The following is an 18,566-nucleotide window of genomic DNA, read 5'->3' as shown; positions in this document are numbered from 1 at the left end:
TGTACAGCAAATGCCTTGCCAAGGAAGCTGTGGATGGGCTCGGAGACTTCAAAGTAGGAGGGCAAATTATTCAAACTGTTAAATATGCAGATGACCTTGTGTTAATGGCTAAAGAAGAAACTGTGCTACAGGGCATGATTGATAGACTAATTGAAATCGGAAGGTGCTATGGCATGGAAATGAATGTGGAAAAACAAAAGTAATGAAAATTTCGAGACAACCAACCCCAGTCACAATAAAGATAGACCAAAAACAACTGGAGAATGTGAAATGTTTTAAATATTNAGAAGGATGGAGATCAGTTAGACCGATTATGTGAGAAATGAAGAAGTGTTAATTAGAGTCAGTGAGCAGAGGAATATCCTACACAAAATAAGAAAACGGAAGGCTAATTGGATTGGTCATGTTTTACGCAGAAACTGCCTTCTAAAAGAAGTTATGGAAGGAAAGATAGATGGGTGGATAGAAGTGACAAGAAGACGTAAGAAGATGCTGGATGACCTTGGGGACAGAAGAGGATAGTGTCATTTGAAGGAGAAAGCTCTAGATCGCATTAAGTGGAGGAATTGTTTTGAAAGAGACTGTGGACCTGTCGTCTTAACAGATTACTGATGATGATGATGATGATGGCCATACACAATAAGGAAGGAAAGTGGCCCTAAAACACTTTGTTGTATGTAGAAGCTTGCATATCTCAAAATATCAATATAATTGAGTTACAGGTATGAATGAAGTAAGAAAAAAATTCTGCAACAGCGCAATGTTTACCATATTATTTTCAAATTCAGTGTTTTCCCTTTATTTTTAGGGTAATTTTGAAGATTGACTTGATTTGTTGCCATTTCAAGTAACATATTCTGTCACCTTTTTTTTCTGAGAATGACATGCAAATAGAAGTATTTATTTGGTAAGGATTTTGGTTATTTGAAGTGTTATTTCATTTCAGTTTCCTCCACAATATGTTGCAATATCAGAACAACATCAACCAGCTGAGCTGATGCCAATGCTTTCTACTATTGAATATATCATCACTGTGAGTAATGTGACATCCTTTTTTTTCCTTCATTCTTTAAGTTGGCTTAATGTGTAATATTGATACAATATTTGTTTGGGCTGACTCAGAGAAAATGTTTATGAACTAACTAGATAGCTTTTACTTAGAAGAAGACACATAAAAAGAATTTCATGAGGAAAATCGCTGATTATGAAATTGTTTACACTTGATATTTGTAACTATCAAAATGTTGGAGACTGCTAACTTATTGAGGGCAAGATCCTACGTCCTAGCAGCTGTTCACTAATATTTAGGAGGAGCACATTAACATGTTTAACCTTTAATGTACAGACTTTTAAATTGCTGGCAGTCCTCTGCAGCCAAAATTTAAATGGCCCTAAGTCTTTAACATTGCAGAGTTTCAGAAGAAACTACATATTTTCCATTCTATGCAACATAGAAATACAAACTAAAAACAACCTGAAAGACAATAAAGTTTTCTACATATACACAAAAGAGAAATTTTTACAAACGAAAATTAACTGTGATTATTTTGTCATGGAATGCAAAATATAATTTTTATTATGTTATAAAATTCCAGAAGACTTACCTGTAGTTTTTTTTTCAACTTTGAGACTTGGTGATATTGTAAATATAATCACACTATATACAGTAATATTTTGTTCAGACTGTACGCGAGTTTGAACTGCGTCACTTCACAGTGTATGATACCTCACACCCTGTCACGTGTGCCACTTCTCAAAGCAGTCCGCGACACACAGCACAGCATTACACTTTTTGCAATAGAAAATGGTGCTCCTGCTTTTCTTAATTAGCGAACACACATGACAAATTCTTTGTTTCCCTTTGGTTGGCCAGTGTTGTGAATGTTTCACTTCCAGTTGACTCAGTTGGGCCCCAGATAACCTTGGCCTCCCCCAAGAAATGCCACTGACCCTGATATTCGCCTTGTGCGATTGAAGAATCATCTTGGGGGGAGGGGGGTTTCCAGCAAAATTGAATAAATTATGTTGATTGACAAAGTGACACTCTCACCTATTAGTAATACTTGCAAAATAGTGATGCAAAATAATTATAATACTAGTCAAAAAGAGTCCCAGTCCAACAGTGATACTGAAAGTCACAGTGACAAAGATGCCTTTTAGTCATAAAGTAATATGGCTCAATGGGTTTATACCTCTTTTGAGACACAAAATAAAAATGATATATAAAGAAACGTTTGACAGTCTGAAACTGACTTTCTAACTGATAATTTGCTATTGAAAACCAATCCTTGAAAATGTCACACTTCCTTGAAAGCTCTTGAAGCACTAATTTGTGAGCATAGATGAATATTTACTCCTCACTTCTTAAAACAAAGGTGGGCTCTATTTGACTGAACAGGTCATAAACAGTCATATCTAAACTTAAATAGTATCGAAACCCGTACTGTGATAAACGATTTCATCGTTCAGAGCTAAGAATGAACCACTGACATGACCTTACATGGGTTTGTTTTGGTTTCAAACTGAAGATCAAACTGTCAGCACTCCCAAAATGAGNTTTTTTTTTTTTTTTTTTTGCAGCGTGCACAGTGTTTACCACCCGTTTTCCTCTTAGTTGTCGACACATGTATTGATGATGAGGAATTAGGTGCATTGAAAGATTCTCTTCAAATGTCCCTCAGTCTGCTTCCTCCTAATGCTCTGATTGGACTTATCACATTTGGAAAAATGGTACAGGTGCATGAGTTGGGTTGCGAAGGATGTTCAAAAAGCTATGTTTTTAGGGGGACTAAAAATTTAACAGCAAAACAGATTCAAGATATGCTAGGAATTGGGAAATTCAGTGCACCCCAGCAACAGCAGCCTCGAGGTCCTGGAGGACAACCATTACCACCAGCTAACAGGTATATTTACATTTCATACTTTACAGTGTGGTTCATAAATGGAGGAACACCTACTGTATGCTGTCTGTGAGCCTGTGTGATGTAGAAAATGCATTGTTTAAAATGGTGATAGTGAAATCTCTAATTAGAGACATTGATTCCTCAGCCTACGTACGTCTTCTGTTGTAGTGGCACAGCACTAAATACAGTGAAATTCCAGTTTAGTGTTCCCACATTTAGTGAAATCATGCATATATATTTTTGGACTCAACCAAAGCCCAATATTAAAAAATATATTATTATCTCATATTCAGTGAATAACATACATTTAGTGTAAGTTATTGTCAACATTCTTGAATGTTTGCAGGTCATACCCCTTAAATTGTCACCCTTGGGACCAGACCAGAGCTGGCCCAGAGAATTTTCCAAACCATGAGTGGTCAATGTATTACCAAAACATCTAAATAAGCCATTGTAATATTCACATATGGGTACAAGGAAATAAACAGAGGAAGCATTAAAGAATGACGTATGACAAGAAATACAGGGTAGTTTAAGTACAAGTATGTTACTGTAATATAGATACAGCTAATTGCATAGTGTACACTGATATTCTAGCTGTGTGCACCCCATGCCACAACTGATTCTAGGCAACTAGCACCAGTGGCATTAAGTGGCCATGTTGCAAACCCACAATACTATGGAATGGCTATTTTGAAACTTTGATCTGTGCCTTGGTTTAGTATAATCATGGTTCCTTAGCCAGGAATTGTAATCACACAAATATAATCTTAGGTGGATGACATCACATACTGAACGTGACCCAAAGCCCTGCACCTTGTGGCATTACAGTTGCTTTAATGCTTGACAGAGGTTCTTCAAACCTTAATTTCATGCCATTGATTTAGAAATTAATTTGATATTATCAATTAAGTAATTATAGTAGCATTTTTAACTGTGTATGTAGAGAAATTATTTTTAATAATTGTATGCAGTAGTAAGTGCTTAAAGAAACTGAACAGTTCTTGGCATATTTTTGCAGCTCCATTTTAGTTTAGCTAAAGCCATTGATCTGGAGATTTCATCAGATAGGGATTTTACTATAGCAACTAAATACACTACTCATATTTGAGAGTAAGAATATTAAACAACACTTGTTTCATTATCCCTAGTGCATTGCTTATTCATGTTAAACAATATGAGATAAGAAGAATCTTTTATGCCAATATGTTAACATAGGTTATCACAATACCTAACAGTCTTCCTGACTCACAGATATCTTGTGCCAATGTACCTATACCTTTTTTTCAACCATATAGTAGACATAACTTTGGAGCTAGTTGCATAGTGAGGGAATACCAAGAATATCATTCATGAAACTACTAGTTAGAAGTGGTCAGATGCATATTGAATGCTGATGTGATAGTTGATTGTTGCACTTATCAGTTTAATATGAAGTACCTATCTGAAACACTTACTTACTTACTCATGGAGCTGAGCCCTTCTTGAGGAGCCGCCAATTCTGCAGCTACTCAAGAATGTCCCAGCATTTTATGGAACCCGAAGGTTCATCACCGTGTTCACAAGAGCCCTTCACTGGTCCCTATCCTGGGCCAGATTTATCCAATCCATCCCATCCTATCCTATCTCTCTAAGATCCATTCTAATATTGTCCACCCACCTACACCTTGGTCTTCTCTGTGGTCTCTTTCCTTCTGGCTTTCCCACCAATATCCTATACGCATTCGTCTCCCCCATTCGTGCTACATGAGCTGCCCACCTCATCCTCCTTGACTTGATCATTCTAATTATACTTGGAGACTTGTGTTATTGTCTGAGCCAATAATTTTAGTTACTGTAACATATGTCCAAAGTTTCAGGAAAGCAATTTAGACCCCTTTTCTTGTACATCATATTCTACTGCATAAGAATTTGTACCTGCATGTTGGTTAATTGTTTTTCATTAATAGCTGAATGAGTAATTGTGTAATTTGAACTAGATAAAATGAGTCAGAATTGTAATATATTGCAAAAAATAAAGCACAGACTCACCTCCAGCTGATTAGCAGGATGATACTTTGAAATAAGTTATGGCTGTGTCCTTCCATATCCTTATCCATTGACCATTCATGGTATTCATCTCATTCAGTATTGTAAACCTCCACAGTTCAAATAGCATCATTAATTAACTCATGGACATACTTTGACAACTGCAAAATTACCACTGGTAGTTATGATTAGTGTGGCTTAGCAGTCTAAGGCCTGAACTGTCTTTGCCCACCCAAACACTGGGGTCATGGGTTTGTATCTAGCTCAAGGCAAGGATGTCAGTGTGTGTTTATTCTGTGTTTGTGTTGTTCTTTACATATGTAGAGGCATTGAAACTGGCTGATTCCCCATCCAAGGAGTCCTACCAGCCGGGTAGATTAAGAAACTAAAAAAGCGGCCAAGGTCCAACAAAAGGCTGTAGAGCCATAATAGAATAATTATGGTTAGTCTTTAGGAGGTGTGAAATATGAATGAATGAACTGTATAATTAACTGCTTATTGGATAAGAAATGTATTGTATGTATTGTATTCATACAGAAGGTACATGACATTGTTGAAGCATTTATTTTCCAAATATCTGACCACACAGGTTGCTCAAAGGTAATGCTCCAGACTTGTATGAGGGTTGGAACTTTAATAGTGGCAACTATTTATTTACAGCTGATACAAAATAGATGTTTTGAAGTTTTACTGTCCTTCAGTGTAGTCACCAGCATTGTGTACAACCCATTGCCAGCAATGTGGAAGTCATAGGATACCTTTAGCAGCACCTATTGTGTTGATAGTTCGAATGGAGCAGTCTACTGGCTGAAGAATCTCTGGAACAGTTCTAAAGCGAATAGCATGAAGTGGTTCCTTCATCTTAGGAATCAAGTCAAAGTCACAAGGGCTTAAGTCCGGGAGGATGGTGGATGGTACAGCACTTCCCAGCCCCATCGATCAAACAAATCAGCCACAGCTTGCGCTGCATGCTTCCGAGCATTGTCCTGCAAAATGAAGGGTGCGTTCTGCAGAAAGTGTCGCCGCTTCTTTCTCAAAGCTGGTCGCAGGTTGTGTCCCAAAAATGAACAGTAATACTGCGCATTAACGGTCTGCTGTTGGGGAACGGTATGTGTTAGAATAACACCATCACAGTCATACACGAGAATCACCATAATGTTCAAATTGCTGGGGTTCTGACGAACTTTTGATTTTTATGTTGACCTGTAATGACGCCATTCGTTCGATTGGCGTTTCATTTGTGGCTTGTACAATTTGGCCCATGTCTCATCCACCATAATGATACGGCCTAAGAAAGCCTCTCCTTAGCGCTCCAAGTGGTTACAAGCAGTGTCGTATCATAGCCATTTCTGCATTTCCGTCAAATCATGTGGAACCCATTGTGATGCAATTTTTCTGATGCCCAGGCATTCCTTCAGAATGTGAAGTATAATCATATGCGCTAATCCTGTCTCTTGGGCCAGTCATGAATTGTATGGCGTTGATCACTCTCCAGTAACGCGGAAAGAGCATACACTTCTTCTTCACTGACACTAGGACAACCTGGCTGACGCATATCTGCCACATTTTGGCGTCCCTTGTTGAAGGCTTTTACCCACCTTGCCACTGTTCTGTAAGGCAATGCAGATTCCCACAAGCCTCTTGAGGACCTTGATGACACTTTCGTGCTGTATGACCTCTGGCACATTCAATGTTTATCCAACTCTGTTGTTCCTGTTTCGGAAACATCATGAAAACACTACATTAGACCGCCAGCTAACACGAGGCTCTGTTCTTCTCATCACTGCACATGCACATGATGTGGGAAGGGAGAGTCCATTTGCTCTGAATTAAGGTAGGTATGTAACTAATGTGTGGTATAAGCGACATTTTTTTGGTTCCGTTGCATGGCGTCTCTACAGCAGTGTTGCCACTATTAAAGTTCCAGCCCTCGTATTTAGGAGATGCTTGATTCAGATCTCAGGGAGGACATGAGCTATCTTGACTGAGGTCCCCCCCAGTCCCTTAAGGAAAATTCTGGGATAGTATGTGTACTAGGCCATGACTGCCCCTTCCCCCCCCCCCAAAAAAAATGTTATTTGTATGCATGAATGAATGAATGTATAAGGGGTGGGCCTTCTCGACCCTTGCACCGCGACCTACAGTGATCTATTTTGCTTCCCCTTTTGATTATCCCCTCAGCAATCCTGCACTTCGAATGAAGCATAGAATTTTGTACATGGGGGCATCGAAATAGTCACTTGGTTCCATAAAGTATTGACCCAAGTGATGTTATTTGTATGCATACAGTAGGGTCTGCACATATTCACAATCCAGTTATGTTTAAAGCTGGGTTCAGACTTGTTGCGTATCCCCATATATCTCCGTTGCATATCATCCGATGCAACGCGGCAAAAAGTTTTTGCCTCCATACTTGTTGTGTATCTCCATTGCATATCAACCAATGCAATGTGACAAAATTTCTCTATCTAAGAAGGCAAGGAAGAAATGACGAGCTGAATCTCAGTTTTGAGTCAGATTTCAATCAGCAATGACTACACCCAACCTGACGGTAGCAGTTGCCATGTACATCTATCTTCACTATGCTATAAAGGAAAGAAGAAAGAAATCACGATGTTTGTGGATATCACTAATCTATGCCAGCAGGGAAGTATACAATGGTTCCCATCTTTTGGCGGACTTAAATTTTCAGTCAGTCTGTTCAGTTCCTTTCCTATCACCTCCCATGCGTCCTGCTTTTTTGTTTTATTGTAATGTTCTGTGTTTTGGGGATTCCAAGTCACGTCCCTCTTCTTATATTCACCAATTAAATATATAATGCTCTCCTAACTCCACTCCATTCAGAATATAAACAGAGAATCAAAAATACAAGAACGCACACTAGTGATGACTACACTTCAACTGTCTTTTGTGCGAAGCTGATAAGCAAAGCATGATGCAACCGCCTGCACGTCCAGACTGGCACCACTGCAACGCGTGTTGTCCCTTTGATGCGACGGGAGAAGACCGCCAAGCGAGCGAACAGCCCATTGCGTATCACCATATCAACATTTTGCAATGAAAGGATGATATGGGGTATTGTCCACACTTATACGATACAGGGATATGCAACATGTCTGAACCCGGCTTAATAGTGTTAACAATGCATCCAGCAATGAAAAATACAAGATTCTGGTGTTGTGATATTTTAAATAAACATTTTTCATGAAAATTGTGACATCTCACAACACAGAGACTACTATTAGCAGATCCATGTACCAACAGAATTACTACTGCCTGCGACAAGTGCATCCAGTGCTGTATCAGAACATTGTATTACCATAATTTTGCATAATATCAGTATGGTTTTATTTTATAGAAGGAATGTGAAGTTATAATCTTATGATTACCCTGACACTCAGTTGCAGGAAAGCTGAACTGAACTAAGATGTTGGCTGTTCGTGGTGCATTCTTATTTACATTTTAATTTTGGATGTTCTATACAAATGATGTCATAGTTGTGGTTTCAAAGTCAGAAATACATGCAAACAAACTGTATAAACAGATTTGACATGTTCTGCTTTCAGATTTCTGCAGCCAGTTAACATATGTGACATGAACCTCACTGATTTACTTGGGGAGCTGCAGCGTGACCCTTGGCCTGTAGCCCAGGGTAAACGTTCACTCCGGTCTACAGGTGTTGCTTTATCCATTGCTGTAGGTTTGCTGGAGGCAAGTAAAGCTAATTACATTCAATTAGAGTACATATGAGGCTTTTATATTACTATTTCTTGTCTTATATTTGTATACAGACAATTTTCTTCAATCTATGATTTTATTCTTTGTAGGTTTCTCTTTGCTTGGCTCCTGTTTCTGAAACCAATATTCTGATGGTAAATAATACTTGCATTATGATCTGTGAAGTTGATTTTCTACTGATATGACTTTTTTTCATAGAATGCCACAACCTTCTGGTTTATTATACATAGGTAAGTCAATAAGTAAGTTACAAATGGATATAGAATGTAAAANCTAATAAGAGTACTGATTTTAAAAGTGCTTTTATATCTCAACATAATCTCTGTGTAAATTGAGGCACTTGTCCCATTGTTTCACAAGCCCCTGAAAACCAGCAGCATAAAATTCTTTGGGCTGTTGTTGGAACCAGGCATGTTGCTCTTGCATGACAATGCGCATCCCCATACTGCCAACAAGACAACTGAGACGCTGCGAAATTTCAAGTGGGAAGTCCTCGAGCATCCTCCATATAGCCCCGACCTTGCTGTAAGCGACTTCAATTTGTTTGGCCCTCATAAACATCATCTTTCAGCTGAACGTTTTCCCGACGATGAAGCTGTAGAAAGGGAAGTCATCGCCTGGTTCCGACAGCAACCCAAAGAATTTTATGCTGCTGGTTTTCAGGGGCTTGTGAAATGATGGGACAAGTGCCTCAATTTACACAGAGATTATGTTGAGATATAAAAGCACTTTTAAAATCAGTACTCTTATTAGTTTAAGCTCTATATCCATTTGTAACTTACTTATTGACTTACCCTTGTAACAGTGACAATGGTTGATTTATTACATCTCAGTTATGTTTGATATCGTCCACTGTTAGGTGTATTTGATATACATCAGTCTTTGAGAGTCTTTAGGTGATCGGTTATCACTACATGGATAAATATTTTCTATTTCTTTTTCTTTTTAGTTTAGAGATCCGTAGGTACTGTTGATATAAACCCACATTCTTTTGAATAGTATGAGGGGCAGTCAAATGAAAATGGGTCAGAAGCCAAAACATATTAACCTTTAACGTATGGACTTTTCAATTGCTGGTAGCCCTCTGTGGCCAGAATTTAAATCACCCTAATTAATTAACATTGCAAACTTTCAGAAAAAAGTACATATTTTCCGTTCTATGCAACGTAGAAATACGAACTAAAAACAACCTGAAAGACAATAAAATTTTCTACATATACACAAAAGAGCAATTTTTGCAAACAAAAATGAACTCTGATTATTTTGTCATGAAATGCAAAGTATAATCTTTATTATGTTATAAAATTCCAGAAGACTTACCTGTAGTTTTTTTTCCAACTTTGAGACTTGGTGATATAATGTAAATATAATCACACTATATACAATAATATTTTGTTCAGACTGTATGCGAGTTTGAACTGCGTCACTTCACAGTTTATGATACCTCACACTCTGTCGCGCATGCCACTTCTCAAAGCAGTCCACGACACACAGCACATTACACTTTGCAATAGAAAATTGTACTCCTGCTTTTCTTAATTAGCGAACACACATGACAGATTCTTTGTTTCCTTTTGGTTGGCCAGTGTTGTGAATGTTTCACCTGCATTTGACTCAGTTGGGCCCCAGATAACCTTGGCCTCCCCCGAGAAATGCCACTGACCCTGATATTTGCCTTGTGCGATTGAAGAATCATCTTGGGGGAGGGGGGTTTCCAGCAAAATTGAATAAATTATGTTGATTGATGAAGGGACACTCTCACCTGTTAGTAATACTCGCAAAATAGTGATGCAAAGTAATTATAATACAAGTTGAGAAGAGTGCCAGTCTGACACTGATACTGAAAGTCACAGTGGCGAAGCTGCCTTTTACTTAGAAATTAATACTGGCTCAGTAGGTTTATACCTCTTCCAAGACACAAAATAAAAATGATATACAAAGAAATATATGACACTGACTTTTTAACTGATAAAGAAATATTAGACAGTCCAACACTGACTTCCTAACTGATAATTCGCCACTGAAAACCAACCCTTGAAAGCTCTGGAATCACTCATCTGCAAGCAGTGGTGAATATTTCCTCATCAGTTATCAAAACAGAGATGGGCTATTTTTGGTTGACCAGGTCATAAACAGGCATATCTAAACGTAAGTAGTATCGAAACCAGTACCATGATAAACGATTTCATTGTTAGAGCTAGGGAATGAACCACTGACATGACCTTACATGGGTTTGTTTTGGTTTCAAACCCAAGATCAAACTCAGCACTCCCAAAGAGAGCACGTGTCCTGCCGCACATAAATATAACATTCGGCGAACACGGGGTGCTGCTTATATATACATATATGTATATATTGTGATGTGGATGGCGCAACAGGAAGTAGGGGTCACATGAACTCTGCGGTCTCGCGAGTGGCGTCACATACCCCCACTCCTTCCATCATTACGCAACGCTCGGTAAACACCCCCTCCTCCGTGGTGACGTAACAGAAGAGCAGCTGTGTCAGGCAACCATTGCTGCGGTAACATAACAGCACTTCCCACAGTGACATAACAGGGGATACTGCAGTTAGTACACAGCAATAAACAACTCTCGACAGCGTTGCCCAGCAACGCCTGTAAACACGGCGATTACACAACAGCGAAGCAAGGCACATTTTCCGCTGTCTGGCTGAGGGTTTATAAGAGAACTGGAATGCCTATGCAGTCAGTTGAAATATAGCACCAGTTGCGGAAAGAAGAACCAAATGCATAGTTAGAAGATTTTATAGCGTGTGATAACTGAGAAGTCAGCCAGTGAAGCCTTGTTGTGTGACTTCAAGATTTTATGTGTGCTGTAGGAGTGTGTAATTCACAGAGACTTGTATAGCTCCTGCCTTATAAATATGTGAAGATTACTGAGGATAGAGTGAATAGAATAGTGCGTATGGTTTGTAAATTGTGTAAACCCGCAATAGTGTCATAACTAATTGTAGCTACGACTTGTAGGTTGTTAAATAAACCAATTAAAAATCCAAACATTATCTTCAGTAGCAAAACACCTTGCAATATATATATATATATTGTAACGGCCGGAGAACAGATGCTGCAAGAACAGCCTCCAAAGCAAAGGAACGGGGTGCACCGTTAGGCTATTCGGGACGAACATCCTTAAGGAGGAAGCAGTGTGACATGTTGTGCAACAGAGAACCCCCCCCCTCCCCAGCGGTACGCGGCGGCATCGTAGTGCTCTCGTCACTATGATAATAGGCGAGTCAACACCCCGCCCCTCTCCCCGCAGTGACATAACACGCAATGCAGCTGTGACACGGGTAACAGGCAACAGCGGTACCCATTGCGTAACAGCCGGGCCCTGCGACTATATAAGGGAACTACACAGCCGCCAAAGTTCTCAAGTCAGCAGTGAACAAGTTAAAAAGTGTCTGCCAAAGTGAGTTCTCCAATCAGCAGTGAACAAGTTAAAGTGTATCAGCGGCCGAAGACAGTTCTCCAGTCAGCAGTGAACAAGTTCTCAAGGCAGCAGCCTACAAGTTGAGGTGATAAGTGAGTAATAATTGGGAGTGTGTGATACTGTGACACTTGTATAGCTCCCGTACTGTGAATACGTGTAGACTCCTGAGGACAGAGTGAAGAGATTATTGCAAATAGAGTTATAAAGTGTGAAACCCCACAACAGTATGAAGGGATTATTGCGAATAGGGTTATAAAGTGTGAAACCCCGCAACCCTGTTATAATTAATTGTAGCCAAGACTGGTAGGTTGTTAAATAAACCAATAAACAATCCGAACTGCGTCTTCAGTGTCTAAACACTCTACAATATATATATAACATTCAGCCATTAAAGGTTAAAGAACATTTCTTACCTCAAAAGTAATCTCCAAAACTGTTAATACTCGTACATTTATCCCACTGGGAGATAAGACGGTCAATCCCATCCTTGAAAAAGCTTGTGGGCTGTCTACGGAACCACATCGTTAACCAGCCACACACGTCTTCATCCGATGCAAACCAATGTCCAATTAGTGTCTCTCTTCAGGTCTCCAAAATGTGAAAATCACATGGGGAGAGATCTGAGCTGTAGGGGGGATGTTGAAGCACTTCCCAACCAAATCTCTGTAGCGTATTCCTCACAGAGTTGGCAGCGTGGGGGTGTGCATTATCATGAAGAAGGATTATGCTGTTCAATAGCATTCCAGGGCGTTTTGACTTTATGGCACATCTCAGTTTCTGCAAAGAGTCTTCATAGCGTTGTGCTCTGATTGTGGCCCAATGCTCAAGAAATTTGACAAGCAGAGGGCCATTGCAGTCAAAGAACGTTATCATCACTTTACCAGAACTTGTGTATGCGGCTTTGGATTTCTTCGGTGGTGGAGAATTCACGTGTTTCCACTGTTGGCTCTGCTGTTCGCTCTCGGCTTCAAAATGGTGGCACCAAGTTTCGTTCCCAGTGGCAATACAGGACAGAAAAGCATACTCTTCCTCATGAAATCGTTGCAAGTAACCCAGTGATGTAGCCATTCTCTCAGTCTTCGATTCCTCCGTGAGTTGATGTGGAACCCACTTCGCGCAGATTTTGCGGTACAGCAGGTGTTTTGTCACAATGCCGTATATGGAACTGTGACTTATTCCCATCAGAAGACTAATTTCTTCCACAGTGATCCATCGGTTTGCCTGGATATGACCATCCAATGCAGCAGTAACATCAGGAGTGATGACATGATGAACCTGTCCGGGGTGAGCATCATATTGCAGTGACACATGTCCCTCTCAGAATCTCTTATGCCACGCCAGTACACACGAACTTGACATGCTGTGTTCACCGTAAACAACAGACATGCAACAATAAATTTCTCGTCCTACGCCTTCAGCAGTCAAAAAGCGCAGTACTCTTCGCTGTTCTTGTTTACCCTCCTCTGTTACTGACGTTGGACGACCACACGTAGCACTAACCTTACTTCCAGCACAATAAACAAATGACTAGTGTGCAAGGGCACATTGTCACTGTGCTTTCCCGAGTCCCCACCAGATGTTCGTACCATAAGCAAATTCCAGTGTTACCAACTTGCACGTCGTGTGAGTTATGCATGGTGACCCATTTTCATTTGCCTCTTTTAGATATATACACTAACTGCTGGACCACCAGAGAAGCCCAGGAATAGTTCTTGTTATAAATGTACCTACACTAGGATATCTTAATTTTATATATATTATAAATACTAAAAAGAATGGAAGTTTGACCTTTCAGCCATTCCTAACACTCATTTACTTGAAAAATTAGATGAATTTCTTTGAATTGATAGAAATCATATGACAGATCTCTGAGAAATATTTTATGTAATGTAGTTTTATTTTAGGATTTTACAACTAGTAGAGTTCTTTGAACTGAAGTCCTAGTCAGATTATATCCCATAAAATTTTGTCATTGGCGTGTCTTAGAGCTGTTGATTTGGTTATTGTTATGGTATTGTGCAATCAGCCACGAGAAAGTGGCAGAAACTTCAGCAACATTTTTATGACACTTCCTGTTTGATTACAATTTAAAATACACAGCATATTATTTCCAGTTCTGTATTAATTTGTTTTGTGTGCATTATTTATGTGCATTCACTGTGGTAACAAGCCAGTAACGTTTTTAATAACATGGCTAAGGAATACTGTCATTGATAGTTATTGTAGGTAATGTTCTAGCGTATCCTAGTTTACACAATTTACAATCACTACATGCTAATCTTCTCAGTCTGTCTGCAGTAGTTTTCACATATTTATAACAAGGGAGTTATACAAGTCTCACTGAATTACACACTCCCAATCCCACTGGACTATGGCACACCCAAAGTCTTGAATCACACTTTAGATCCTCATAGGCTAACCTCCTGTATTCTTCTGTAATCCTGGTCCCAATTCGCTCTGTTCACATGCTTCCACTGCTACTATTTCTCTCTTGTAACTCTAGCTGCTCTCAACTGAACTGTCACACATGCTCACATATATAGCCAAGAGGCAGACAGTGTATCACTGTAAACGCCTATCGCATGACTGCTACCCACTACAGTTGTGTGAAATCACTGCACATTCACGAACTGATGGATGGGCAGTAAACATGTCACGTGACGGCCACATACTGTTCTGTGTCACAGTGCACATTGCATGGCAACACTGCTGTGCACTGCTGCTTCATGCCCTCATTTTGGGAACTTTATGAATAAGCCTCATACACAAGACTATCTCTTTGTTAGCTAACTGCATTAGCAGTTTGTGTGACTGGGAGATAAACCATAATTATTAAGTTTAGAGACAAGCAGTGCATGTGGAATAATATTGAAAGCTTTACTACAAAATAAATAGAATCACTGTGATCTTGTGAACAAACTGAATGGGTAATAAAATTAAATAAAGCAACTGAATTGAAAGTGCCGAGGCCAAGAATACAGGGATCTATACATCCACTCTCTCCGTATGTCTTTATGGCCTAGTGCTTAATTAGTTAAGCTCAGGGACAACCTGCCTTTCTAAGTGACTGAATTGGTAACACGGTGTTGGGAAGATAGCATAGTTTGAAAAAGTGAGAAATACATAATAATAACAAATTATTAAGAATGGCTGTATGCCTATAATTACCAACAGAGGGACTTTCGCCTTTTTTTAGACAAGAACATAAAGGAGATAAATTAGATATACTTGGATTGTGAGTTCAGATTTTATATAGTATTTAAAATATAGCAGCATATTGAACTCTGTTGAAATTCGGTTTAAGAAATTTAAAAGTAACACATTGAAAACATGAGATTATTTTAATAAAATACAAATTTTAAATATCACAATACTTAGTAAATTTTCCCTCATAAACTTGTATATTATATAATGTTGGCCACTGCAGTGCACATTGACTTCAGAGGTCAAGCTAACTTTTTGCTGCTATAGTACAATTTCAGTTTGGGGGTGAAGCATTTTGATCTTTTATATGTGGTATTGACATGCAAGAAAGTGCCTCAGTTCCTCTTGATCATTGATTGCAGTGCACTTACCCAAATACAGGAGCAAGGATCATGTTGTTCGTGGGAGGGCCTGCCTCTCAAGGACCTGGCCAGGTGGTGAATGATGATCTCCGCGAGCCAATCAGGTCACATCATGACATCCATAAAGATAATGCAAAATACATGAAGAAAGCCATCAAGCATTATGACGCTCTGGCTATACGTGCAGCAGTGAATGGTCATGCAATAGACATATATTCTTGTGCTCTGGACCAGACTGGTCTCTTGGAAATGAAACAGTGTTGTAATTCGACAGGGTAAGTTATAAATTCCTTCTCCATCTTGTATTGTGGTACTGATATTTGTCGTTGATATACTGGCTTGTGTGATGTGCATTAGTGCAGCAAATATGGAGTTCTTTCTTATAGATGAAAGCATATACGTGGTACAATCCAAAAGTTCCTGAAATATATTAATAAAAACTATTACAGCTTACCATGATCTTATTCTGCACCATCACCTTCAAAGTAGTCCCCTTGGGAGTGCATACACTGATCCCAGCGTTTCTGCCACTTTTCAAATGCATCCTGGAAGTCTCTCTTTCTTAGGGTGTTTAGTACCGTCTGCGTTTCCGCTTGAATTTCCTCAACTGTATCAAATCTTCACCCCTTCAACTTGATTTCCATCTTGGGGAAGAGAAAAAGTCACATGGAGCTAAGTCTGGCGAGTACGGTGGGTGGGGAACAACTGCCATCTTGTTTTTAGCCAAAAATTCCTGCACAGTGTAAGTCGTATGTGGTCATGCGTTGTCATGGTGGAGTACCCAGTCGTTCATGCGCCGCTTCTCTGGACGTTTTCTCCTCATGTTCTCCCTCAGACGCCTTAGAACATCGCGATAGAACTCTTTATTGACTGTCTGACCAGGAGGGACGAACTCCTTATGAACAATCCCATCAATATCAAAAAACAGATCAACATGTAGTTAATGTTGCTCTTGACTTGTCGAGCTTTTTTTGGCCGAGGTGAAGAAGTGCTCTTCCATTGCGAAGATTGTTGCTTGCTTTCACGGTCGTAGCCATAAACCCAACTTTCGTCACCAGTGACAAACTTCGAAAGAAAGTTTGGATCTCTTAAAGCTGTTGCTGAAGTCCCCTGCAGACTTCCAAGCGATGCTGCTTCTGTTCATTTTGCAGCAGTCATGGCACAAACTTCACCGCAATCCTCCTCATGTTCAGTTCCTCTGACAAAATTCGTTGACATATACCATAACTTAGTCCCAAGGTGTTACAGAGGTCTTGGATGGTCAGTCTACGATCTTGCAGAATCAGATCCCTAACTTTCGCGACATTTTCTGGTGTGGTGCCAGTTGACGGCCGTCCTGAACGATCGTCATCATCAGTCAGTGTTCGGCCATTTTTAAAACGCTTATACCAGTTGTAAGTTTGTGTCTGGCCTGAACTGTTTTCACCAAAAGCTTGCTTCAACATTTGGTGCGTTTCTGCAGCGGTTTTCCCAAGTTTGAAACAAAACTTTATACAGACATGCTGCTCTCTCAGGTCAGCCATTGCAAATCCGCAAACTCATGGAAACACAACAATGGAAATACGTTCACCAACAATAAGCCCAACCACTCAACTCAGCGCCGCTTGCCACACTGCTTCAAGAAGGATGTGTGAGGAGACACCTAGCAGTATTTCGATATACTCATATCCATTCGCGCGCAAAATTCAAATTTCTGAAACTTTTGGATTGCCCCACCTACCAAGACACACTACTTCCATAGTTTACACACGTCATTGCTCAGAAAATTGTTTGGGATTGAAAATTGCGCTGTGTAAAATTTGAGAATACTTCTTTTGAGAGTATAATTTTACATGTTAGACTGGACAGAACAGTTGAATGTGATGTGGGAACATGTTTGGATGTTGATACCTTTCAGACTCCACCACACAATTCCTTGATCAGCATTGATATGAAAATGACCCATATACAACTTTAATTTATGTAATATTCACAAATATGATGTGACAGCACTTTATGGATGTTCATGGCCACGTGATTTCTTGAAGGACATCAGATAGATGTTCCCTTTAATAAAATTTTGACTGGTGCATCACTTTCTTGAGACAATGCAGTTAAATTTGAATGTGCAGTAGCAACATAGTATGGATATTCCACACCATGTGATAGTTTGTTGAACATTGAAAGAAAAGTGTTCTGTAATAGAATTTTGACTGACATATATTATTCTCAGAAATGCAGTTTTTGTTTAAATTTGCTTAGTGAGGGGTGGAGTCCAACTGGATCCTCTCAGCATGGCGGCCACTGATTGGCCTATTGTAGCCTGCCCTGGGTGATTATGATGATGGAGAATTTGGCACAGTGAAGATGGGCAGGGGAAACCGAAGTACTTGGAGAAAACCCACCGCAGCGCCACTTTGTCCACCACAAATCCCACCTGACCAGACCTGGGATCAAACCCAGGCCGCTACAGTGGGAAGCCAGCGACTAACCGCTTGAGCTATGGCGCAGCCCTTAGAAATACAGTTAAAATGGAATACAGTTTAGCAGCATGATATGGATATTCACATCCAGGTACTCAACACAGTTCCTTGAAGAAGACAGAGATGAAAACTCCCCCTCCTACAATTTCAGCTGATGCATAATTTTTGTGGGAAATGCTGTTGAAGTTTAATGTGATGTGGAAAAACAGTGTGAATATCCTGCAGACTCTACATCATTCAGTTCCTGGATGAACATTGAGATGAAATATTCCCCTGAATAAAATTTTGACCATTGTTATAATTTTTGTAATTAGCTTGAAGTTGAGTGTAGTGTGACAACATGCCTATGAAGCCTGTCATGCAATTCCTTAGTGAACATTGGAATGGAAATGTCCATCAATAAATGATTACTGACCC

General features: G+C 39.6%; 1 protein-coding gene across 2 annotated transcripts in view; it reads left to right on the top strand.

Moving 5' to 3' along the window:
- Positions 1 to 18,566, top strand: part of LOC111865810 (protein transport protein Sec23A) — a 57,929-nt gene that overhangs the window by 3,952 nt on the left and 35,411 nt on the right. For both annotated transcript variants that reach the window (XM_023854147.2, XM_023854138.2), the window contains exons 4-7: positions 947 to 1,033; positions 2,581 to 2,903; positions 8,498 to 8,642; positions 15,688 to 15,962. In XM_023854147.2, coding sequence (XP_023709915.1) covers positions 947 to 1,033; positions 2,581 to 2,903; positions 8,498 to 8,642; positions 15,688 to 15,962 — 830 coding nt within the window. The remainder of the gene's footprint in view (positions 1 to 946; positions 1,034 to 2,580; positions 2,904 to 8,497; positions 8,643 to 15,687; positions 15,963 to 18,566) is intronic.

The sequence above is a fragment of the Cryptotermes secundus genome, unplaced genomic scaffold, assembly GCF_002891405.2.
Source record: "Cryptotermes secundus unplaced genomic scaffold, Csec_1.0 scaffold968, whole genome shotgun sequence".
Classification (NCBI taxonomy): domain Eukaryota; kingdom Metazoa; phylum Arthropoda; class Insecta; order Blattodea; family Kalotermitidae; genus Cryptotermes; species Cryptotermes secundus.
The sequence above is the reverse complement of the archived record's forward strand: the minus strand, read 5'-3'. Positions and strand labels throughout refer to the sequence as shown.